The sequence below is a fragment of the Nymphalis io genome, chromosome 19 (assembly GCF_905147045.1).
Source record: "Nymphalis io chromosome 19, ilAglIoxx1.1, whole genome shotgun sequence".
In the NCBI taxonomy this organism is placed as follows: Eukaryota; Metazoa; Arthropoda; class Insecta; order Lepidoptera; family Nymphalidae; genus Nymphalis; species Nymphalis io.
The window spans coordinates 7,644,868-7,670,732 of record NC_065906.1 but is presented as its reverse complement, the minus strand read 5'-3'; the positions used below and the strand labels follow the sequence as shown (position 1 = coordinate 7,670,732).

Sequence of the window (25,865 nt, the reverse complement as noted above, 5' to 3'; positions counted from 1 at the left end):
GGAATATTTACGTATGTTAAAATGAGACAATTATTCGACGCGAGATGAAAATTTTAATGTTTCACATTGTGTACTTTAGCGTCTACATTTAGAGAAATTAAATATTAATGCCACTTGACACAGTTTTATTGAACATATAACCATTTAAATATGAATTTGTTATTAAGGAGTAGAGGTTTATGAAACCATTTCTCTATTTCATGAGTTACATTTGACTTATGGTTATTGTTTAACTATTATGTTTGCCTTATGGACGATGGGATGGATTAAAAAAAATATTAAAATAAAAATAAAATATTAAATCTTATTTATGTATTTGCATTTTCATCAATATTTTGTAAATATTTAAACATTATATAAAATACTTGAGTACTGTTATATCTCCACTAATTTTGTGACTGTTTTGTATATTTCTGTTACGTTTTCACGGCTAGAACACTGACCAATTTTGATGAAACTTGGTATGAATTAAGCTTGAAATCCGAGGAAGAACACAGGCTACTTTTTTATAATTCTCCTAAAACCAACATTTCTCCCACTTTACTTAAAATGCGGGCATATAATAATTTTGAAGTTAAACTTCATAAGGTGCAATAACAGTTACATTTCATGTTCAATATGAGTGCACCGTTTTCATACGTAATGATTCTGATGCGAAAAAAATATATTAAGGACAAGTGTACTAAACTGTTAACATTTTAATTTTCTTGTTATTTTATTATTTTTAATTTTATTTTATTTATTTAACAGGTATAAGGATGCTTGACCAACCTTACATGACCGACCTCATCGAGGCTAACTCCATGGGGCACGAGCCTCACAAGATTCACATATACAGCGCCTCGTGGGGCCCAACTGATGATGGGAGAACTGTTGATGGACCAAGGAACGCTACAATGAGGGCTATTGTGAGAGGTGTCAATGAGGTCAGTTGAAAAAAGAGAAAATATCATTATTTACTACTCTGCGTTAAATTATCTACAGAAATATTAGATCAAATGATGTCTACAATTCAATTCCCTTGACATACAATTTCCATTAATGTCCTGTTGGGAGAAGGGCTTATTTCCTATTAAAGAAAAGGTTGTTTGGACCTTATTCCATCGCGCTGTTCCAGTACGGTTTGGTAACTACTAACATCCGACGAGCACGAGATAAATTATTAAAAAAAAATTTAACACTTGAAAAATAAACAGAATAAGAGTGATTTGACTTCCCACTAATCATCTTGAATATGGGTTTAACTAACAATATTGTTCTGGCAATTTTGTTTCAAAAATAGCGATTAATCAAAAAAAAAAAGAACAGCTTATCGGCAGAAAACGGTCATGATAAGACCGCAAGTAATATGCGACATAACTATAATGTACATATATCCGCTCTTTAAATTAATACGTATTATATTTAAAATTAACCAAATAAATAAACAATAAATCAAATCAATTAACACTAACACAAACAAGCGAGTAAAACAAATCATAATTTATTTCTTACACTAATTAAATATTGTTCACAAGAAACATTGTGTCTACGAAACGATTAACGCGTATATAAAAGCATTTGATCTCGTAAACATTTTATTTGTGTGAAGAAAATAAATAATTTCTGCGTTAATGGTATCCACTTAATATATGTAAAAGCTTTTAAATAGGAAAAAGTCGTTAACTCACTACATCAGAATAGTATCTATAATTTATTTTATATCATTAGAAATAAAATGCTCAAGTTCCTATTGTCTATATTTAAATAATATCTTCCCATTTAAATACTTCAAAGACAAGAGTCGGCGTTCATTCTTAGCAGACAATAGCCAAGTACACGAAGTTATTAGAGTGCACAAGTGTGTGCTTAAACACAGGCGTACTATCGATTCCTTCGCTTTTCGATTTGACGGAAATCCGACACGACTGGATAGAGTTTAAGCCTTACCTTACGTGCTTTCCGAGTTAAGGGCCACTTTTAAACACACTTTTTACACGGCCGATTTTCAAGTAGCACAGGCTGCTACAGATTTCTAGACACAAAATCTAATAACTTGTTTGCACTGACCAAGAATGCCGGTATCTATAGATTTATAAGCTTTTCTAGCTTATCTATCTATCTATCTTTGTAATCGAGATGAGTTTCTTAGAAGCAGAAATAGAAGTTGATGAATCTTAACTACAATTATTCAGTCCAATCTAAGTTTTAATTCTTATAAAGAATTTCTTGCCATATAACATCTGCTATTTTCACGGGCAACCTAAGTTACTTATTTCATTTATCTGTGGCGTTTACATTGCTGGCTTTTTTTAGGTGCTTTAGTAACACTTTAGTATTTTTAACCGACTTTTAAAGGAAGAGGTTCTCAAATTGTCTTTGTATTTATACATGTCAGTGTAGAGATTTATTGTTTATTATAGTCTTATAAGCCATCATTATTGTCTTCTACGTAGGTTGTCAGTCTTCAAAATTATTTATAGCTATCTACTTAAAACCGATCGAACTCTTCAGCATCCATACCTTACCAACCTATCACGGTCAATGGAGGTCAAATAAACGCTCATGCTATTTGACTGTTATTCTAAATCAATTATCAAATATTAATTGCGTTAATTGTCATATAACGCACAAATAAATACACCATATTAAAAATAATAAGTGTTCTAAGATTGCTTAATTATTGGTCCTTACATTACACATCCTTAAATTAGCGTTTTGTCGTACTGACCACTTTCATCTGAAATATCTCCTCTTTGGTTAAGAATTCCAAATTCAAATTTATAAATTTATTTAGCTGGTACATTTGAGTTTTGAAAACAGTCATTCATTTGTTTTTCCTCATTGTTTTTCTCTTCGGCGTCGTTTATTACCGCACAATGGAAAACATGAAATATCGGTATATTTGCAAGTACGAGTTCTACCGTGGCACCAGTGCTGCAGAAACAGCTCAAAGGATTAATTATGTGTACGGCGCTGGTATCACAAAAGAAAACACGGTACGTTTTTGGTTTCAACGTTTTCGTTTTGGAAATTTCGACCTTCAGAACCAACCCTGTGGACGGCCAGAGACCAAAGTGGAAAATGAAGAATTAAAGGCTATTGTGGAAGCGGATCCATCACAAAGCACTTCAGAGATACCTGCAGGCTTCGGGGTAAGTGATAAAGCTGTATTAATCCACTTGAAGCAAATCGGGAAGTAAAAAAACTTGAACGATGGGTACATCATGAATTGAGTGAATCGAACTTGCAAACACGCGTCGAATGCTGTGTTATTTTGCTCAACCGACACAATAATGAAGGGATTTTAAATCGAATCATTACTTGTGATGAAAAATGGATACTGTACGATAATCGGAAGCGCTCGTCGCTATGGCTGAACCCTGGAGACCAAGCCAAATCCTGCCCTAAACGAAAATTGACTCAGAAAAAGTTACTAAGCAGAAACACTTATAGTGTTTGGTGGACTAGCGCCAGTGTCGTTCACTACAGCTTTCTAAAATCTGGCCAAACGATTACGGCAGATATATTTTGTCAGCAACTGCAAACCATGAAGGAAGAACTTTCTGCTAAACAACCGAGATTGGCCAATCGCTCTAGGCCACTGCTGCTTCACGACAACGCAAAACCACACACTGCACAAAAAACAACTACGTTAACTAAGTACACTAAGTTAAATGAGCTACAATTAGAATGTCTGCGACATCCACCGTACTCCCCGGACCTTGCTCCAACAGATTACCATTTTTTCCGGAATTTGGACAACTTCTTACAAGGAAAAAAATTCAACTCCGATGCGTCAGTCCAAACCGCCTTCAAAGAGTTTATCGATTCTCGCCCCCATGGTTTTTTAGTAAAGGGATCAATGAACTACCTGTGAGATGGGCAAAAGTGCATAGATAACAACGGTGCATACTTTGATTAATTAAATATATTTTACAAAAAAAATATGACTATATTCCTCCCGTACAAAACGCCAATTTCATATGTAAGGACCTAATATTAAGCGGTGACAAGCAACATATGCGCATGTATGTATAAGTTTATTTGCATCCAAGTACTCGTAGAAGATAAAAAGGGTACGGAAAAGATTGTTTGTTCAGGGGAATTGAGTTCTTAGTGCTTTTCCTATCTACGTATGATACATGTTCCGCGTGTAATCTTCAACGATCTTTTATTTATTGTTCTGGCTCGTTTTTTCTTTTGAATATTTACGGCCTTATTTAAAACGATGCCTGGTGACTGTTTAGTTAAATGTTGTTTTATCTCTTTCTGTTATTGATTTGACATTCGAAAGAAGAAGAAACGGCATTGCTTAAGTAATCACTAGCTAAATCACGTTAATATAAGTTATATAGTTATAAGTATTTAAAAACCTTTTGTCTAAGTGTTTATTGAAAACAGACAATCAAATCCATTATGTATTCACTTTTTGGTTGTATTTAATTATGATGACTCTTTTGGTATAAATACTTTTTTATTGAGCACGTCGAAATTCAGATAAATTATTATATTCGAAATTAAATTTTGGGGTTAGTTTTAGACCTTTCGTTATGATTATTAGAGTCGGCGACTAGGTATGTTTAAATAATAAATAAAGCGTAAACTATATACTATATATATGCAAATGAAATCTTGACTATAATATATATATTAGAAGATTTACTACACACTTGAAAGTCATTTTGACCCTAAAACGAATCTGAAATATCTGTAAAACCGATAAATCCTATGCTCAAATAAAGCTTTGACAAGGTTTTCGTTTGGAAGCAATTTCCTTCCACTGAATGCTAGCGTTGCAAAATGAAAGCTCGACTGAGATTTCCTGTAGGTAATGGCTTGCTGCGAAATGTCTATGTCGGCGGTTAAAATTTCGTTATTTACTGCATTATAAAGACTATCAGTGTATTAAGTAAAATGTATGTGTAATTTAATATGTATTTATTATATTTTATTTCTTGATCACTTTTACACAGATATGAATTAGTATATAACATAGCAAGTATTAATTACAAGCACAAGGGACATAGCATCTTAGTTCCCAAGGTTGGTGGCGCATTGGTGATGTAAGCGATGGTTAACATTTCTTACAATGCCAATGTCTATGGGCGTTGGTGACCACTTACCATCAGGTGGCCCATATGCTCGTTCGCCTACCTTTCTATATAAAATAAAGTATAAATTAAAATTATTCTACAGTTAGTTTTGTTCTCTGCCACCTACTGTCTCGGTGGCTAGCTTATAAATCTCAGGTCCGGATATATGTGCCGAAAATATAGGATAATGGATTTTAAGTTTTCATAGACTGAACCGATATTGATGTAATAAAGGATAGTACAAAACTAAAAACCATAATTTTTTTACTCAATAAAAAAAAGACAAAAATGGAATCAATTTTGAAAGTAGGTTTGATAACTTTTTTAATAACCGGCGAGACAGACACTGACTATTCATTTCTATATGTACAGTAACTTACATCGTAAAGTCGTGGGTTTATGAAAACACACATTTTTGTGTTATATTTGAGTTATTTACTCTACACCTTTTAGCGTTCAAGATAGCCTATATAATTGCCTCTTATAAGATAACATTATCTGTTGTTCTCTTTTCTAAAACGATTTATTTTTAGTTACGACTTCGATTTGTGACATAACAAAAAACACAGTTATCTAAATCGTTTGCTTTTTTGTTGATACTATTTTAATTGTTATAGATAAGGACTTTATTAATTAAACAATCATTACATGTTGGAATAATTATTCAATTATATTTAATTACCTTGTAATTTAATTGTCGGTTGCTGGATACACTTGGCAGGTTATCATCCGCCATTGCCGAGCATGAGATGAATTATAAACACAAATTAAGCACATGAAAATTCAATGGTGCTTGACCGTTTGGACATAGAATCATCTATTAGAATTTACTTTTTCCAACCACTGTTGGGCACCGTCTACTGGGCCCTCAAGTGGTTAGACTCATCAAATTATAAGATTGAAATGGAAAGTGCACTTGTGTCATCCCTGGACTATCTTTTCCTTCTTTGGCTAGTCTCTGTATCCGAAAGTCAGAACGACATCATCAGTATCATTTAATGATAGAAATATGACTGTAAATACTAAAAGTGGGCTAAGACCTCGTCTCCCTTTTAAAGTATGGAATTCGATTCATGCTTGGATTACTTATGATGTATTCCTTCACCGCCGAGCACAATGAATTAAGTACACGATAATTCAGTGTTGCTTGCCTGGGTTTGAACCCACAATCATTGGTTAAAATTTATAACTGTGCCATCTCGGCTCGGCAATGAAATGAAAACTTATCAAAATCTTTTTATGTATTTTTTTTCGTTTCCAAAATATTTCAAACAACAACAAAAGACTGTTTACAGCCAAAACCTCTGAACTCTGAAAACCTTCCGAGCGAAATCTAACTTCCTTAAAGTATTCTCTCGTTTGTGGTTTGTGTGTACAAAATTGTTTGTAATATGTTTATTATATATATTTTAACTTGAGAATGTAAGCAATGTCAGGTAAATGTTATGTTTGTTTGTAATAGCATTTATTTATTATATTTACTTATTGTTTGTTTTATTATAAATACAAGAATATGAAATTTACGCTTGTCACGTCTTTAGTCTAAATTGAAAGCGTTTGAAAAAGTGTACCTTTTTATATAATATATTATATACTAAAACCTTCTCCGAAACGCGATGCATAAGTTATATGTATAGGTAAATCTCATTAGCTTAGATATTCTTATCAAGTTTCTCGCCTTGTATGTATGTATTTGATTATTTCAGAAACCATTGTAGGGTTTTTTTTCCCCATTTCACCAATCGATAAAATGTTTCTCGAGGATGGCCTATGTATATCATTTATAATTAATTTGTATAAATTCGTTAATATTATAATTATTTTTGTCTATTAAATCAAAAAAAATTAGCATTCCGAAAGTCTTCATGGCATACGCTACTCAAGTAAATAAAGTACCTATTTGTAAATATTATTTGGTTGAATTTTTCCTCTCCAACTGATATAATAAAAAGTCTGCGTTATCACAAATGTTGCTCTTTAAAAAGATTAAAATTTTAATAGTCCATTGATTGGATTGAACTAAGATTACATCAAACTCAAATAAAGTTTTTTGAAGCAATCAATCATTTGGAATGTAGATTCATCCGAGAAGAAACGACAAGAAATTGAGTAGGTACTCTTTTCCTCCAATTAAAATATATATATTTGTATTACACAAAATAATATACTGTTTAAATACGTCTACGTTATATTTAGAAGATTGTAACTAAACTTGTTATTTCGATTTTGTTAATAAAACAAAAACATTATTAATGATCGTATTCCCAAAACGTAGGCTGATAACAACTTGAAGATGTTACGTATTTCCCTCGGGCCTAGAACAAGCTAGTTCGAGTTATTATATGATACAACAAAAATAACCGAATTAATCTTTTGTTACAAAAAAATATCAAATATTTATTAATATCAATTTATAGGGTATATATATTATTTTGTAAAGCTAAAGTTTGTTTTATCGAACATACTTATCTTATTACTACAAGTTCGATTTTAAATTGATAAGGGTTTCTGTTACGACGCAAGGGGGTGTAGCAGTAACGCTTAAAGCGGAGGGTACTAGCTTGAATTTCAAATTTGGAGAAAACTTCCGTTCAGTAATGTGAAGGCGTAATAAGATATAATAACAAATTTTTAATTATTTTATAGGTATTATATTTACGTTTATTGAATCAGATAAACTTCTTGCTCTGACATGGTAATTTTTTTATGTCTATCCTCGCGCATAGCTATGATACTAATTTTCTCTATTTCTTAACAATATGAACCAATTTAACTTTAATATATATATAAGTGGTCACCAAACACCCTTAGACATTGGCATTGTAAGAAATGTCAACCATCGCTTACATAGCCAATACGCCACCAACCTTGGGAACTAAGATTATATGTCCATTGTGCCTGTAATTACACTGGCTCATTCACCCTTCAAACCGGAACACAACAATAACAAGTACTGCTGTTTTGCGGTAGAATATCTGATGAGTGGGTGGTACCTACCCAGACGAGCTTGCACAAAGCTCTACCAAAGAGCTTGCACAAAGCCCACACCAGTATATATATATATATTTCAATAGAACTCAATTGATTTGTTTGTTTCTTGTATTCTAAGGGGCGAAATGGATTGGGTAACATATATGTGTGGGCAAGCGGTGACGGTGGTGAAGATGATGACTGCAACTGTGATGGTTACGCGGCTTCCATGTGGACGGTATCAATAAACAGGTAATATATTATACGATAACGTTATTTAAGACTGCAAAATTTCTAACGTATACAACAAAGAGGTCAATTGTTTGATAATCGGATTATAGTAAGTGCGAGTGAATGCAGCCTAATAACAATGACAATTTTATTAATTCTAATGACTGAAATATATACTTATAAATATAAAAAAAATGTATGCAAGTTTTAATTTTGGCAGCATATAATATCATTATAAGTCTTTTAACTGTCTATTTGTTGCCATTTGAAATAATGTTTAGGTACATTTTATAACCTATTCCTTACATCACCAAAGCACCACTATCCTTGGGAAATACCTGTACTTACACATGCTTATTTACCATTCCAACCGGAACACAACAATATTACGTAGAATATCTGTCGAGTGGATGGTACCTACCCAGACGGCATTGCAGAAAGCCCTACCATCAAATTAAATTTTATTTTTAACTTTATAAATATTATGATTGTCATTTATTTAATATTTGCAAGTTTCTTGATATTTAAGAATTCACGTAGCTGTTTAAATAAAGCTGTGTGTGGGTGGCAAGTACGTAAGGACTGAAATAACCTGTAAGCATGTTTTCAGTGCAATAAATGACGGCCAGAACGCCCACTACGATGAGTCTTGCTCATCAACCCTCGCAAGTACTTTTAGCAACGGAGCACGAGATCCAAGCACGGGGGTAGCAACGACAGATCTATACGGGAAATGTACAGCGACTCATTCTGGAACGTCAGCTGCTGCGCCTGAGGCGGCTGGAGTATTCGCTTTGGCCCTTCACGCGAAGTTTGTAATTTTTTTGTACATTCTTTAATTAATCTTTTATTTGGCTTAAAATTTCAATACAATCGTCAGTTATTTTTTCATGTACGAATTATACCAGAACTTAAAAGTTGGTTTTATGCATAAATATATTAATCATTAAAATAAACGTTAGTCGAGACAAAAACAATAACAATATAATTTTACTAAAGTATTTACTTCAGAAAACAACATAGCCTTACTCATAAAATGACGAAAATATTGGCACTTAACGTCACACCCATTGCTAATAATGGGTTCGTGTGGCTATTAATACCAAGTTAATCATAATCATTTATCCTCGTGACGTGAGCGTTTGTATCGATCGTAGATGATACGTAGCGTTACTGGAAGATTTAATAGTTGCGAAATATGGGAGCAACAAACATTCGTCAACGTCACTTACATTACACATAATTTGGAATCATTTTTCAATTAAATTATGATGTCATGTTTTGCATGGCAATGTGAATAAAGCGAAGAAATATTGTCAAGCAAAAACAGTTGCTATATTTTATTAATTTCAAAATATTTAAGGCAATTATGTTCAGAAGTTATCTTCATGAAATAATTTTTGCAACATTTTAAAGTTATAAATATATTGTAATTAAGATTAATTAGTTTTATTTATTTTAGCCCAAATTTGACATGGCGAGATATTCAGCACTTGACGGTCTTAACTTCTAAAAGAAACTCCTTATACGACGCAAAGGTAAGCAACAAATACATAATTAACAAATATAATTGCATAATTGAAATACTTTGTAGTAACTGCTGAATATAATTAACAAAGTTTTTTCGAATTCAGAAAATAAAAATGACCCAGAGATTTCTATATTATATTATAATAATATAATAATAATAATATCCTGGGACATTTTTCACACACGGCCATCTGATCCCAAATTAAGCTTGTACAAAGCTTGTGCTATGAAAACCAGACAACTGATATACTACATATACTACTTTTCTTTTGTAAATACATACTTATATAGATAATTACACCCAGAATCTGGACAAACAGACATGTTCATGCACACAAATGTCTGTCCTGGGTGGGAATCGAACCCACAACCTTCGGCGTGAAAGCCAAGTGTTCTACCAACCACGCCAACCGGCTCATCACATTATAGAATTTTATTGCAGAATAAGTACAAGTTACTTGTATTTAGATAAAAAGTATTGATTGGGCTTATTGATTTTACATTGTTCAGACGCAAAGACTTATACGATCAGTTTTAAAACAGTTATATACAAAAGTTTTCTTAAATTATTTACTGTAATTCATGCGTTGAAAATTCATTCTGCTGAATTTTATTCGTCGAAAAATCTTACAAAGATAAATTTCTCTAATTATTTTATTCAACATAGTCTATTTTTGGTGCTTTATGAGTTCACTTATGATTGTCTTAAGTAAGTCATCGCAATATTGTGAAGCCATTTGGTTTTTTGGTTTTATAAATTAGTCGTGTCCTCTTTTGTTGCTTACGCGCTTTTTATACTTTCAAATCTGATCCTGTCGTTGTAGTTCAGTTATTATAGATGCTACTATTTGCTTATCACCGATTGAAACGTAGATTACGTTTATTGATAAGCTTCTCTACAATGTTTATAAAGAGCTACATTGTAATAATCGATAACGGCAACATGGAAATAAATTACTCGTTAACAACTTATTTCATATAAAAAATCACTGAAATTAGAAATGCTCAAAATGAATAAAACCGATAAAACGCGCATGCGTCAATAATATATTTAAAAAATTGTTTTCGTGACTAGAAAAATTTCGGCACGTTTTTTCTAACTTAATCCGAAGATTTATTAACTGTAAATGAAATGATATAAAAATTGAGCGAGAACTAAATGCTATTTAAGCCTACTTTATTTGCGCATAGCGGTATATTTGTGTTATTAGTCAATGCATTTCAGGGTCGTTTTCATTGGACTATGAACGGCGTTGGGTTAGAGTTCAATCACCTTTTCGGTTTTGGCGTTCTTGATGCGGGTGCTATGACTGCGTTAGCAGCTAACTGGCGCTCGGTCCCACCGCGGTACCATTGTGAAGCTGGCTCCGTCAATACTCATACGTAAGTTTTTAAGAAATAGTAATATATATCTTCCTCTTTTTTTAAGGTTGCAAAAGTGTTTTTGGACTATTTTTGTAATCTTAAGAAAAACTTGATAAGGATAAAATAAATATTATATTTAAGTTTATGTATTGTGAGTATCTATTTTCTTATTGTTGATATCAATATAATTTTTTGGTTTTATTACGTATTGTTTACCGTATAATTTCTGTTCAGCTAAGGATTGACTGTAAAGGGATTGTTTTTGGCATTATTTCTTTCTTTTCTATTCTATTAAATATACTTTTTTATGAAACAGATAGGCAAACTGACAAATGGGCCACCTGATGGTAAGTGTACCACCGCTCATAGACAATGACGATATAAGAAATATCAACTATGCCTTACATCGCCAATGCACTACCTACATTGGGAACTAAGATAGTAGCTAGTGTAATTACAGGAACAAGGGAGTCCTGTAGTTACACTGGCTCACTCTTCAAACTCACTATAATCAAAATATCTGATGAGTGGGTGGAACCTACTCAGACGGGCTTGCCCTACCACCAAGTAAACATATTATTTTGTACAATAATATACATAAGTGAATTTGTAAATTTTTCAGCGAAATCCCATCTGAAGATAGTATAACACTACAAATTGAAACCACGGCGTGTGCAGGATCACCTAGCGAAGTCAGATATTTGGAGCATGTTCAAGCAGTAGTGAGTGCGAACGCGACGCGTCGAGGAGATCTTGAATTTTTTTTAACAAGTCCTATGGGAACCAGGTATTCTATTAGCATAAATGAATCATATGTTATTATCCAGTACTTGTTTTAATTTTAAGACATCAAGTAAATATTAATTAGATAGCAAAGTGGCTAGAACTCAGAAATTTGCGGTTAAACCCACATAAGTAACACTATTAGTATTGAATTTGTGTGTGTAATTCAGCTCATGCTCGTTGGATTCCACGTAGGATGAAATTCTGTCACATGTGTATTCACCCACTTTAGGGTAAAAGGTGGAATAAGCTTTAGCCTTCTCAAAAAGAGGGGAAGTCTTTGACCAGCAGTGGGAAAGTTAATGTTACTTTACTTCTATTCAAGTAAAAATTTTAGTAACAAACAATGGAAATTGGTTTGATATGTTTGAATATTTTTAGATCGATGATTCTTAGCAGGCGAGCTAACGATGATGACAGCCGTGACGGATTTACTAAGTGGCCATTTATGACTACTCATACTTGGGGCGAATATCCACAGGGGACTTGGACGCTTGAGGTTCGGCTTAATGTGATTTGGTTTTAGGCATAACCTAAGAAAAAATAACAATAAAGGTCATCAACCCTCTTGGTATAAACTCTATTTCCTTGTTTTTGTTTATTGATTAGTTTGCCTTGACGATTTTCGATACTTATATTGATAATGACAAAGGTTTTATAAACTTATTTATGAAATATTTTCTTATAATAACCGACTTGATGCAAAAATAACTAAGACATTATGCTTAGAAATCATTTAAACAGGTAATGCAATGTTAACAATAATAAATAAGTAAAGTTGGTTCCCTTTTCATTCACAACTACATTATACATATAATAAAACAAAATAATTATACTGAAATAAATTTTATCTCTTATTATATATGTTACAGGCTCGCTTCTCCGGCGGTTCTGGACCAAGTTCCGCATCTGGCTGGCTGCGGGGCTGGTCGCTGGTGCTGCACGGCACACGAGCTCCCCCTTATGCGCAGCTGCAACCCCAGGACCCACATTCCAAGCTAGCCGTCGTCAAGAAGGCTCATGAGGACAACGCGATCGAAAAATAGATACTGATTACGACGATCTAGAAATGATTGGATTGATTTATTTTTATTCTTGCACAATTTTAATGATTTGAGATTATAATAATTTTCGAAGATTTCTTACGCTTTTTTATGCCATTGATGAGTGTTAAGATGTATAATCCGCTCGCGATCAAAATGGGATGCGACCGTTTGGAACTGATACACGCGTGGGCCGCCCGGGTGTGGTAGCGTCGGCAAACACGCGTCGATGAGCGCGTGACGTCGTTACTTATTTGTTTGTATGGATGTTTGCAGTTATACATACATATAAACGCTAACACACATACAATTATGTTGGAAAGTTATAGTTCAGAGTTACTTTGCTTTCGCTCGATAACTAATGTCCGATTTACTTCGACAAAGTTATATTCCATTCTCATAGTGCGCGGATTAACGTACCTAATATTTTCATCTATATTAGAGTTGAATGTTGGAATGCTAATAAGGGTATGAGACATATGATGGATAACGATGACTTGTTACTGGCGTTGTAGGGGCCAGGAGGCTGCCAGGGACCTAACCTTTAAGGGACTTTGCAGATATGCACTTTGCAGTAAGCGTGTAGGCCATTTGACAAACTTGCAGTTATTTATGATATAGCTTATATACTATAGCTTAACATACATAATTTCTGTCAAATTCTATTGCTTGCCACACTCTTGACAACGTGGGCATAATATACAAAGCTTGCCAGAGGCACTCATAGCCCTACGACGCTCTTTGTTACATCTGAATGAGGTTCTTGGTCAGAATAGGCTTTAAAACATGAATTTTGTTCAATTTTTTTTTATAATCTGTTATTGTAGACAAACTTTTTAATTGCAAATTATTTATTGCTGTCTCACGTGCCTACAAATTTCAATAATTATTTTACGCATAAATCCTATAATACTGTAATTGTGATAATTTTTTTTTCATTCATATACACGCAAAGTTTAATATATATACGCAAAGTAATATAGATAAATCTGATAAATAATCATTGTTGGTGGTAGTTTTTTTTGGTTGTGTATTGTATGTGTATGATGCTCGTAGAGCGGTAAAACAAATTTGCTATCTTTGCAACGTAAGTGTATTAAAATGAAACTTGAAATTGTTTTTAAAAATAAATTCTCGTCTGTATTCTATAAAGTATAAATTGAGCGATTTTTTATTGAAATCAAAATTGGACTATATACCAAATGAATGTGTTTACTCATACATATAATTATATATATGTATATTTCTGTTTATTTAAATAATGACCAACCGGACTGAAGAATTTAAATTCGTAATAAAACTACCTCTGAGATAATTTTTGGATATTAAAATATAAATGTCAAAAAACTCCTTTCATTTCTAGATCTTTGGGTGGTAGATTGTAGATATCTCTAGCAAGACTTACTTCCAAAATAAATAATCTTTAATCATATTGGTAATACAATTTTCTTAATACAAATTATATTCATTCAAACTCACCGTTTCATATACCTACATAAGCGTCATCATATTACATCCCTTAATAAAAACGAATCATATGACATGTAAAATAGATCTATATTATTAGCGTATAATTTAATTACGCATGTGTTTTGTTTTAACTTTATTTATCTGCTATCTTTTGTGTTCAAAATTTGCCCTTTTTTATTTTTTATTTTACATAGTCCTCCTATGTAATAAATACAAAAAAAACGTACGGTTACATTTTATTGCTTAATCAAAAGTGGCTAATATTAAATAATTTTGAAAAAGTTTGTAGGTATAGAAATTATTTTTCAAATAATTGATATACACCTTCTAAAGTTAAATAGCTGAGGGGCCATGAAGCAAACGTTCATAGATATACCTACTATGCAATATATAAGAAATGATATGCAACTCAAATACATTTAATATGTCTTTAAAATTTAATGAAATATATTTTTCTAAATCGCTCATCATAACATACTTCATATTGATTGAATATTTTCACATCATTTGTAAACTTTGATCTTTTGCTTTAATTTTTCCAAAGTAATAATCAACGTCATCAAATAACATCCAAAATATATCAGATCTTTAAAAGCTGCACACAAAATTACAAATATTTAATAAATAAAGTAATTATCTTATGTATCACTTATAATCAATGTTCATATTCTAGTCGTAGCAACGCATTTATTATTTTTATATTCGTAAAATTAAATAGCAAGAAAAAATATATGTATCTTTTTTATGTTGTAATGAATTTTGTTCAATTTCTTTAAATCAAAATATTGATCATATTGTTGGAAACATATCAGTGTTGAAATTTGCAAAATGATAAATTAAAACATGGTTATAAATATTGTCTCTATCTTGTATAATTAGTAGCAAGAAGTTGAGCAAAATTTATTTGTTCAATTTATACAATAATCTTGATTCTCCAATTATATTCAGCCAGAAACTACTCGTTATTATTTGTTTAAATTGTTTTTTAATATGTAATATTTTATTGTTACTATAGTGTCTTGAAAATATATTACATTTTTGACGTAACTTCAAATGGCCTTAATTATCCCAGCTAGTTCAAGGCCATTTGAACATAATTTTACAGCACTTACCTTTCTTCAAAGGTAAGTACTGTGAGAGTTTAGGTAATTACCTAATTACGCAAAATATAATATGAACACAAGAATCGTTAAATAGTAAATTAAAAAGGTATAGCAAAGATTAAAACCTTTTCGAGTCTATTTGAAATTTCAAACTGACTCTTTATATATTTTCTTAATATTATAAAATAATAAATTATAAAACTGTCAGTCTTTGTTCTATTATATCCGAATAGCTTTATTATAGTTTTTAATGGGCATGAATAGTAGTTTTATTACAGAGTAGAACAGATAGAATAAGTTAAATCATATAAAGAGAATTCTATTATGTATTACTATTATAGAAAATATAATGTGATTTGGTGTTGTATTTGAATTAAACGATGTTTTTGTAATCGATCATCCTTTCCCTTTATTTTTATCTACTTACGTATTAAAACGTGACAAGAATTTCAAATTCATGTGTCATCTTTGAAGGCTGGAATAGAAATATGTTTTTTTTACGACCGAGGAACCAAAAAATGAATTGAACCACGGTTTAAAATGAGTAAAATTGTAATTTAAGCCGAACTAGCTTGTATTGTTAGCAGCGCCAAAAGTGCCAAGTTTTTATTAACTAATAATTCAAAAAAAAATCCGAATTTTTGGAAGCCTGGCTTCATCCATCGGCCATCAGTAGTAAAATTCAATAAAGTAGGTCTTAAAAAATCTTTTAGATATGTGTAAAGATTTATTTCACTAGATATTATAATAACAATCTAAATGAATAAGAACTATTTTATTAACAACTTAAAACTGCAATAAATCGAAAGTTAATGTTTCTCAACTAGGTAACGAGATAGGTGCAAAACAACAGCAATATTTAAAAAATGATTTTCTACTTATTTTATTTTTACAATAATTTAAACTTGAATCATCAAAGGGGGACTTAGTCATTGAGAAACGCGTCCTAGTAGCCGAAACGTTAAAATGAAACGGTTGTATAATAAGTCTATCAAACGTATATGTCATGATTTAATCCTCAGAGTGCATTCAATTTTTCAAAGAATTATTTCAAAACCATTTTTTACAATAGAGATAATATGACTTTGGCTGTTGAAATTATATATTTCTCAAGACAATTTTACATTTATCATTAAAATATAAACATATTGTGTATAAACAATAATAAAACATATCAATAGGAATAAAATGCATCTCGTCATTTTTTATTTATTAATATTTAAATAATGCTTATTAAAAAACCGTTCTGAATACAGAGAATTACCGTCTTACTTAGTAATATTTTACATCTACTTAGTAATAATATTATATATCAACACTATTTACAAAATATTATGCGATAAGGCACTAATTTTTATTCAATCTCTTTTTACAAAATGAAACCCAATTCTATAAGGTTAGTCCAAAATATTACTTTCAAATAGTTACCATAGATAATAATAATCAAAATTATTTTTAGTTATAAATACATATTTAGATTTTAAATTTAACGTGAAGGGAGATTAACTGAAAATAAATTATCTTTGTCAGGTATTTTATAATATATTGCGCGGGACATTGCTTAGACGCCCATTTCGTTGTATGGTCGGCCATTTTGAACGTCCACGCTCCGTTCGGAAATCCCGTTGAGCCCTTTCAAGTGCTCACGGGAGCTTAACTGTCAGAGATCTGGTGAATAAAAAAAATACATATTTCAATTAAAATTTGCTATTTAACTCACAAAAAATTAAGGAACTTAAAAATTATTTATATTATAATATTTATATTATATTATATTATATTACTGGGCCATTTCGGCTCATTGTATATGGCTTATTACAATGAGCCGAGATGGCCCAGTGGTAAAAACATGTGAATCTTAACCGATGATCGTGGGTTCAAACCCTTGGACAAAACCCAAACACGGAAGAATAAGCTCCAAACCTTCCCCTCAAATGGAGAGGAGGCCTTTAGCCCAGCAGTGGGACATTCACAGGCTGTTACGGTACGGTTACGGTTATTACAATATAATATTGTTTTATATATAAGAAAAAAAACAATATTTTAAAAGGTTTCAAAGGTATACATTCAAAGGTGTACATACCCATTGTTTCTTGCTGTAATTCTAATTTGTACGCCGGATTATCGTAAGGGGGTAAAGATGACTCTCGGGGAGCTGATGGCACAGCTAAAACGATACCATCTAGTAAGTGCAATAAATTACGAGAAAAAAAAGCAAAAACTAAGATAAGGCAACTTTTACTGAAATCGAGTGATTGATTAAATTATTATTAGCACACTTAGATACATATTTTGATGTAATGTCGATCTTTAATATTGTATTACGATCTTAAATATAATTTTACGATAAATATCGATTAAATTTTATAATCTAAATTAAAAATAGGCCAACAGTTTTGTTGTCATTTTAGTAAACAAAAATATAACAAATTTGTGCCAAATTGAAACGATCTAGTTTTGTAAATATTATATTTATATTATATGTATTTCAATTCCAATAGTATACACATTACTCACACGTGATTGGCACAGATCGCGGCCTATGGCGACGGATCACGACCAGCAGTAACAGAATCGAGGTAAGAGCTCCAAGGGCGGCGATCACTCCCACCACCACTAGCGCTCCGTAGTAATCCCCTCGGGGAACTCCTCGGCTACCAGCCACTGATGATGCTTCTATTACATCTAAAAAATTAAAATGATGACATATAAAAACAAATTTAAAAAAAAATCTAGGAATAATATAAGCGAAATCAGAAAGAGACAAATCCATTTTTATTATTAAATAACAGTGGCATTTTTTCACTATTTACTACCAGCTGACATTAACCCTTTAGCTTTAATTTAAATTAAACCGATGTAGGATAATTTCATAAGGAAACTTGCATACATACATTTACATATGTCGGGATATATATCGTCACATTGTATTCATACATTTCTTATACATAGTATAAAAAACAGTCAAACTTGATAGATCTTTGATAAAAGAATAACTTTTAGAGGGTTTTAAGTGACGTTGTTGTATTGACATATTGACATTAGGAATCAATGTGTTAAGAAAATCACCCACGATCCATTTATAAAAGTAAACTTAAAACGTTACTCACTGTCGATGGGTTCCGGTGAGTCCAAGGATTTCGTGTGAATCTCCAATACGTTACTGGTCTTCACTTTGCCGTTCGTAAGGAATAGTTCCAACCACACTCGACATCTAGAATTACAATTAATTTAAATATATTACAATAATCTGGCTTTATTAATTAATTTTTTTATACCTTATTTGTAATATGTAAGACCATTTCCATGACCATAGTTATTGTCAAAAAAATACTTTTATAATTTAAAGAAATCGTCTATTTTCCGTTTGGAAAAATAGAAGAAAAACTAATAATATGGATGTTAAGTGATATACTTAACATCACTGGTCTAGAGGTTAAATATTTTCGCTTTATTCAGTCGAAAGAGAACAGGTAGCGTACTTTGCGTCGGGCCGCAGCCCCGTGAGTGTAATGGTCTGTGGCGTATCGCGTCGCACGAGGCGGAAGGCGTCGTGCTCAGTGCGCTCGGAGCGGTCATCGGCACAGGCGTGCGCGCCGCGGTACACGCGCACCCATCGCTCAGCTGGCGCCGGCACTCCGCGCCACGTCAGCTCCGCTGCCTCCGACCCCACTGCTCGCGCCTCCACCGTCACCGACCAGGCGTAAGGGTCTGAAGAATATGATTGTCCATATGTAACAATTAAGAATTAAATTAATGTATAAAACATAGGTGAAATATGCACACACAATTTGTATATTATGATTTTATACCAAAGAACTTTTTATTTATAATTACAATCAACTGATCTTTTTATAATATGTATTTTGCTACCGTTCTTGTACCCACAGTGCACTGTAAGACCATTTTTTGTTTTTGTTGCACTGCTTGTCATTGTCCAAATGTATTTTTTTTTTCTTTAAATAAATAAATAATGTGGATCAAACATGTCTTGTCGAAGAGTAACGATAATAATAAATAAATAATCAGCCTAAATTCAGCGGCTTTACCAGAAATTCCTAAGTCAGTCTAAAGACAAATCCTCATACCTAAAATTATTAATAACCTACCAATATAAGGAGCTGTGGTAAATTCTACAATCCCTGGATCGTGCAATTCGGTGGTGGCGCGTGGAGGCGGTATCAATACCAACGACGCTTCGTACCGACTACCAGGCCGCAGCTCTCGCAGCTCAGCAGCCGATCGGCTGTGGTGCAGAAGTTCTGTCATACTGTAGATAGGAGTACCCGTTGGACGATATCTGAAAATGAATATATGAACCTTGAAATTATTTACTCAATAACAAACTCCATGATGATAATTTACAATTTTTCATTTGACACAAAATGAAAACAGTACATTTGATTCGCGTTTAGTTTAGATTAGTCCTTTAAACATTTTTCGCAATTTCTTGTATTTTTTGCATTTCTACTTTGTCTTTATTATTTGTATTTATAATCTTATTTTAATTTATGTTAAATATGGAAACTTACTCTTGTAATTGATTCATAGAAAATCTGTTCAATAATTACGTCGGTACCACATGAATACGTATATTAACATACATATAATCCAAGGCCATGCCATATATATATATCGTTTACATAATATAGTGCAGAGGCTCAATACTTGAACTTTAATATTTTGGGCACCTTACAGCGGAAAGGCAAAACTAAATGTATTTTGTTCTATTATAATATATATAATAATATTAATATTACCTGACTTGTATGCCATCGATAAATTGCAGTTCCTCTTCATTGAAATGCCTCCAGTTTACGTGTGCTGTTGTGTCGTTAACGTCTACAACCGACAGCTTACAATCGATTTCTTTACGTTTTTCTTGAGGAGGCAGTACCTTCACATACATAATGAAAACATTTATGTTTTTCTTTATTAACCTTACATATTAATTATAGCTGCTACTGTCATCACAGAGGATACTTGAGATGGTAAGATTTCTACAAATTTCTTCTAAAATGCTGGTATTTTAATATCTTATTCTTGTTGAATTGTCGGTATGACTATGCCTATGTGTCCGTGCCCTTGCTAACCTTTATTGCTAAATAAATGTATATATTTACAACTAAGCTTACAATGAAATAAAGGTTAGGCTGAAAAGTTCGTAGTAAAAACGAAAACTTACAGTTGGTAGATCTTGGGTTTTCACAGTATAAATTTCGCTTTCTGGTTCTACTGGCAAATTGTGTAGGTAAAGTTTTCCTTTAATCCTGTACGTAGTGGATGGCTTCAGATCAGTCAGTCGGAACTCCAACCGAGGTGTGGTAAGAATCTCGTCAGCTGGGGCGAAGACTTGCGAGTACCATTGAGATATATCATCATCCCTTTATATAAAAACAGAATTATGTTAAGCATTTTTATTGGTCGATATAAATAAAAAATGTTTCCAATCTACTATTTCAATATTTAAAATTAACAGTCGGCATATAAATTGACATTCTAACAGATTAGTAACAGAATATCATAATGTCATTAATTTTTTTACTTAAAGACCTGTTACTTATAAAAGTCGTATCTTTATAAAGTTACGTCTTCATCGATCGCTATCCGTCATTCACATGTGCATTAAATCGCAGTCAAAAAAGTTTTCAGTTAATAAGTGACTTCCAGAAATAAACAACTTACGCTGAATCCGTATATCTCAAGTCCACACTGCCTTGCAATCCAACCAGAACCGATGGTAAGCCAAAGAGCATCTTTATGCTCGTTGCCGAGTCGCTTTGTAACGATAGCACCGATAGTTTTTTGTTATCGTCGCCAAAACCTGGTATGGGTAATCCTGGTGGTATTCCATTCAAAGAAGGTTCTACAGGATTATTAGGACGATGTATATTGTTTTGTTCATAATCAGCAATATCTTCATGAGGGTAGCGATTAACAGGAGGAACGGTTGGGAGAAATTGAGGTGGTGTTTGTTGTTGGTTCGTAGGAAATCCCGGTGGAACCTGACCTGTAATTTGTATAAAATAATATAATGGTACGAAATTGATGCTTGTAATCATTTGGAGACAAAAATTCTACAATATATATTTTACGCTTCACACCAAATATAATGGTTAATTAGTATCAGTGGTATGAAAAAAGCAAGGTGGAATGAATTTTGCGGTTTATACATAACCGTTAAGCGAGCAGAAATAGTCGGTCACAAAAGATGAAAGTCAGTTTCTGTCAGAAATATTAAGGTATTAAGGCCAAACAAAAAAAATTATTGATGGCAAGGTCACTGACCTAACAAAATTGTACCACGGCTTTTATGCGCCGATCGTCCAAGGTTTCTATTGACTTCCGATTCTAACTGCATTTGGTTCAGAATACGTTCTAGATCGAGGGAGGAATATGTTTTGGTGGGAACTATTGGAATATCCTTTGAAAAGGTATCAACTGTCGATTTCATTTCAGGTTTAACATTCGGTGAAGATCTGAGTAAAACGGTCTCGTAAGGGTTAGGTTCTTTGGTTAATAAATGAGTTCCCGTGTTTTTTCTCCAAAAAGAAGACTCGAAGTTACCTATTCCTGAAATCTTTATATCTTTGTGTGTCATTTGAGTAATTTGTTTTTCGGGTGACTTGTAAACAATGTGGTTAAGGTGATTTTCGTTTTGATTAGAAAATATTTTTAATGGACCTTGAAGTACATATTGATCTGTTGTTTTATTTTTTATCTGGACTATTGGTTCAAAATAAGCCTTAGTAGGCTTATATGGATCACTGTGGATAAAACCGGAACTCTTTTTGTCATAAACAGGCGAAAAATAATTTAAATTATCTATTTGTGATAACGGATGCTTTTTAACGAATGCATTTTCATTTATTTGCTTAATAAATGAATCATGATCATTTAATTTCCCGTTATTACCATATTTTAAATTTTGAATAACGTCATGTAGTTTTCCATCTGATATGATTATATTAAGTGGTTTATGAGAATTTAAATTAGACATCGAGTCTGTGTTACTCAATAGAGAATTTTTAAAGTGATTAGATAAAACGGGAGTGACAAAACTCTTTGAGTGAGACGCGTCCTCGCTACCAACTTTGTTAGTTACCAATGGAGGTTCAGGTTGAATAATTTTAAATGGAGAGTCAATATCCTCTGGAGTAAATACTGTTATATTGTCACCAAGTACATTATTTAGCGATTTATTTGATATGAACGTAATATTGTCATTGTGACTTATATGAGGAACTACAGTTTTAAAAAATATTGGTAAATTAGATTTAATCGGAGTTAATCGTCTATAAAATTCGGTAGTCTGAGGTGGTGTAGGAAGGTAAGAAGTAGTAACTGCTGGGATAACAGGTACCACCGGTGTCACGTAATTCATAATTGTCTGTTCGTGTGTCGGCATAGCGTTGGTCTGAAAAGTCGATGCGTTCATTTTTCCAGCTGTAAGCAATAATGTGCGACGAATGATTAGCAAACATGCAAATTGCTATTACATAAAAGATACCATGCTCAATATAAATGACATAAATATAAAACTTCCAACCTTGTATGATAATGATTAATGATGTTTAGTTTTTGCTGTAATAATAATGCATCTTAGTATAAAATAATGTACATGAATTTGCTAATAATGTGATGATCAACACAAAGCGACGCCAATTGATGCTATTCTTAGTAGTTTATAAGCATACTTGTATAAAACATGCTTCAGTAACATATTGTTCTTACCATGAGGAAGGCAACCCCATTGTTTGCAGCAGTCCTCGTCAGATATATTCACTGGTGCTGGTCGATGCATGGGGGGACATCTTAGGTTTTGAGGAGGTATTGGTGGTAGCGGCGCACATGCTGCCTCACAGTCTAGCTCACCATTCTCACAGAAACAGTTTTCTTCACATCCCGTTAGCGTGACCGGTACTTCGCTCCAATTTGGGATTCTAAAAAAACGTGCGTTCAATAAAATGAACACAGCGGCAGATCTTGAATATTATCAGCCTACTTTCAAGGCGATACCCATAAGGGTAATTAATTATGCTTGACATCTCTGTTATATATAAACGTAACGTATATACGTATATAATGTATATACCAGCCATAATAAACGAAATTATTTATATAATACCAGAAAATGTACTTTGATAATACTCAAAATATTTCCAATCACACACAATACAATATACTAATGAGTAAATTAATACTAATGAGCAAAACATTGATTATTATTAAAATGAAAATACTTACGCTACACCTTTATAGTGACAAGTCCCATCACTTAGACATCTTGCAGTCCTCGGGCAACAGTTCGGTGGTGTTGGGGGTGGATTTGGTGCCCATCGAACACAACCCTTTGACACCAATTCTAATCCTACATGGGATGGGCAAAGCAGTGGAGCACATTCCCGAGAATCTTGTCCAGTACATTCACAGAGTTCACTGCATCCTATTTGGAATTCTTCCCCTGGAATAAGAAAAAATAACAAAAACATTGTAACCAGGTATTTTTATCATATAAGTCTATATTATATTTAATGTTGTGCATTATATAAACATGATCATTTCTTTTAATCATTAATACAAAATTTATACATTTGTCCTCATTTCATTTGGGAAAAGGACGTTATTTCCTTTCTGCATATTTTATTTTCATAATATTGTGTTGTTATCCTCATTAATTTGTCATATATACATATACATGTGTGATAGGAAAATATAAAAGTATGTGTTTTTTTATTTAGCCTTTTGTCGTGAAATATGCATGTTGTTTAAAATTAACATTTATGAATAGTATTAAACTCAACTTACCAATAGCATAAAATTGACCATCATGATAACATCCAACGTTCGTTCCATTTGATGGTTCCTCTACTTCATTACCAACATCCAGAGCTGTTATTGTAAAATTAAATTTCGTTCCAGTTTCTTTTGTTTTTAAGACGTAATCTTTACCGCCTTCCAAATTTAATATTAAATTGGAATATTTCAATTCTACATCACTGTATGTTTTGCCCCCATCACCGCTTATTAATAAATGAACCGGATCATCGCTGTTATTCATATGCATTAGATTAACTTGGACGCTATTATTTTGCAGTACTTTGACGGAACCAATAGGTTCTGAGAGAACTAATGGTCTCATCGGTGACATGGGAAGATTAATTGAATCTTGAGGTTGCCTCGGCATCTACAAAATAAAAAAAAATAAACTTGATTTATATGATTTAAAAAATACATATCAATTATATGACGATGAATTTTTTTATATTAAAAGATGGAAGATAAAGATGGTACGGATATTGACCAATAGATAAAGTTAAATTTCTACTTACTTCAGTCGTGGATGAAGTTGAACTTGTTATATTTTCAGCTGGTTCTTCGTGAACGTCTTGAGAGACGTCGCAAATTTGCATCTCACAGCATTCATCATTTGGGTCTTGTACGTTAATACATTTGTCAGATTGTGGCAAACGCTTGCATCTATAATAGTATTATGTTTATCGTATCAAAAATTTAAGTAATATAATTACCGAACTTAACCTAATTAGTTAAGTGAATTACACAAATAATCTTTTAATTAAATTTGTCAGTTAAACTGATTTATAAAAGTTTATTCGTATTGAAATACTTGTTGACAATATTAACAAAAAGCAAAAACAATCAATAAAAAAAGGTTCATTTACCAATGTTAATTATTTATGCTTGATTGAGGTATGACTCACTAAAATCTCCAGATATGTTACGTAACGGCTCACTCACCTTGGCTTACAGGTGACGACCGAGTTCTGTTCGCAAGTGCACGTTTGTTCACAGCCGATATTCCACTTCCCGCCCACCGGATATGTAAGATTACCATAACGACACACCTCCAGGGTCGATAGTTTTGGATCTAAGTTAACATATTTAATTAAATTATTTGTAAGCATGATTTTTACTCATTATAATAGGGCCGATTGAATCACAAGATTGTAATCGATGTTAATTATAAGTGGTTAAATTATCTTATGTGATCTAATCAAGAAGAAGAAATCAAAGTATTGTAATTGTCAATAATATAATACATAATATATATTAAATATTTACCCCCATTTCCAGTTGCACATGCAATTATGGAACAACAGTCGTCTACCGGAGACTCGAAGCATAAGGGATCGGTGAGTCTTCTACCTCGACGGATGTAAGGATGTTGACATCTTGGTGCGCATTCAAAGGTACCACCGGCAGTACATTCGCATGATTCCTCGCAACCGCGATCTACATGCTCACCAATCTGTTTAGTAGATTGTAAAATAAGA

At 32.5% G+C, this 25,865-nt stretch overlaps 2 protein-coding genes across 5 annotated transcripts in view; one reads left to right on the top strand and one right to left on the bottom strand.

The window, feature by feature from the left end:
- Positions 1-14,628, top strand: part of LOC126775961 (neuroendocrine convertase 2) — an 81,112-nt gene extending 66,484 nt beyond the window's left edge. For both annotated transcript variants that reach the window (XM_050498190.1, XM_050498189.1), the window contains 8 exons: positions 751-926; positions 8,185-8,297; positions 8,887-9,087; positions 9,739-9,814; positions 11,032-11,189; positions 11,794-11,958; positions 12,336-12,453; positions 12,827-14,628. In XM_050498190.1, coding sequence (XP_050354147.1) covers positions 751-926; positions 8,185-8,297; positions 8,887-9,087; positions 9,739-9,814; positions 11,032-11,189; positions 11,794-11,958; positions 12,336-12,453; positions 12,827-13,000 — 1,181 coding nt within the window. In that variant the 3' untranslated portion in view covers positions 13,001-14,628. The remainder of the gene's footprint in view (positions 1-750; positions 927-8,184; positions 8,298-8,886; positions 9,088-9,738; positions 9,815-11,031; positions 11,190-11,793; positions 11,959-12,335; positions 12,454-12,826) is intronic.
- A 1,725-nt stretch (positions 14,629-16,353) lies between these two features.
- The window catches only part of LOC126775937 (putative epidermal cell surface receptor), a 40,226-nt gene continuing 30,714 nt past the window's right edge, over positions 16,354-25,865 (bottom strand). For 2 of the 3 annotated variants that reach the window (XM_050498122.1, XM_050498123.1), the window contains exons 4-18: positions 25,654-25,840; positions 25,330-25,459; positions 24,903-25,050; positions 24,379-24,757; positions 23,818-24,034; positions 23,305-23,513; positions 21,256-21,580; positions 20,756-20,954; positions 20,331-20,467; positions 19,680-19,870; positions 19,053-19,281; positions 18,681-18,784; positions 18,088-18,255; positions 17,654-17,737; positions 16,354-17,238 (exon numbers count right to left, since the gene is read on the bottom strand). In XM_050498122.1, the coding sequence (XP_050354079.1) occupies positions 17,231-17,238; positions 17,654-17,737; positions 18,088-18,255; positions 18,681-18,784; positions 19,053-19,281; positions 19,680-19,870; positions 20,331-20,467; positions 20,756-20,954; positions 21,256-21,580; positions 23,305-23,513; positions 23,818-24,034; positions 24,379-24,757; positions 24,903-25,050; positions 25,330-25,459; positions 25,654-25,840 (2,715 nt within the window). In that variant the 3' untranslated portion in view covers positions 16,354-17,230. The remainder of the gene's footprint in view (positions 17,239-17,653; positions 17,738-18,087; positions 18,256-18,680; positions 18,785-19,052; positions 19,282-19,679; positions 19,871-20,330; positions 20,468-20,755; positions 20,955-21,255; positions 21,581-23,304; positions 23,514-23,817; positions 24,035-24,378; positions 24,758-24,902; positions 25,051-25,329; positions 25,460-25,653; positions 25,841-25,865) is intronic. The other variant, XM_050498124.1, reaches the window with a different exon arrangement.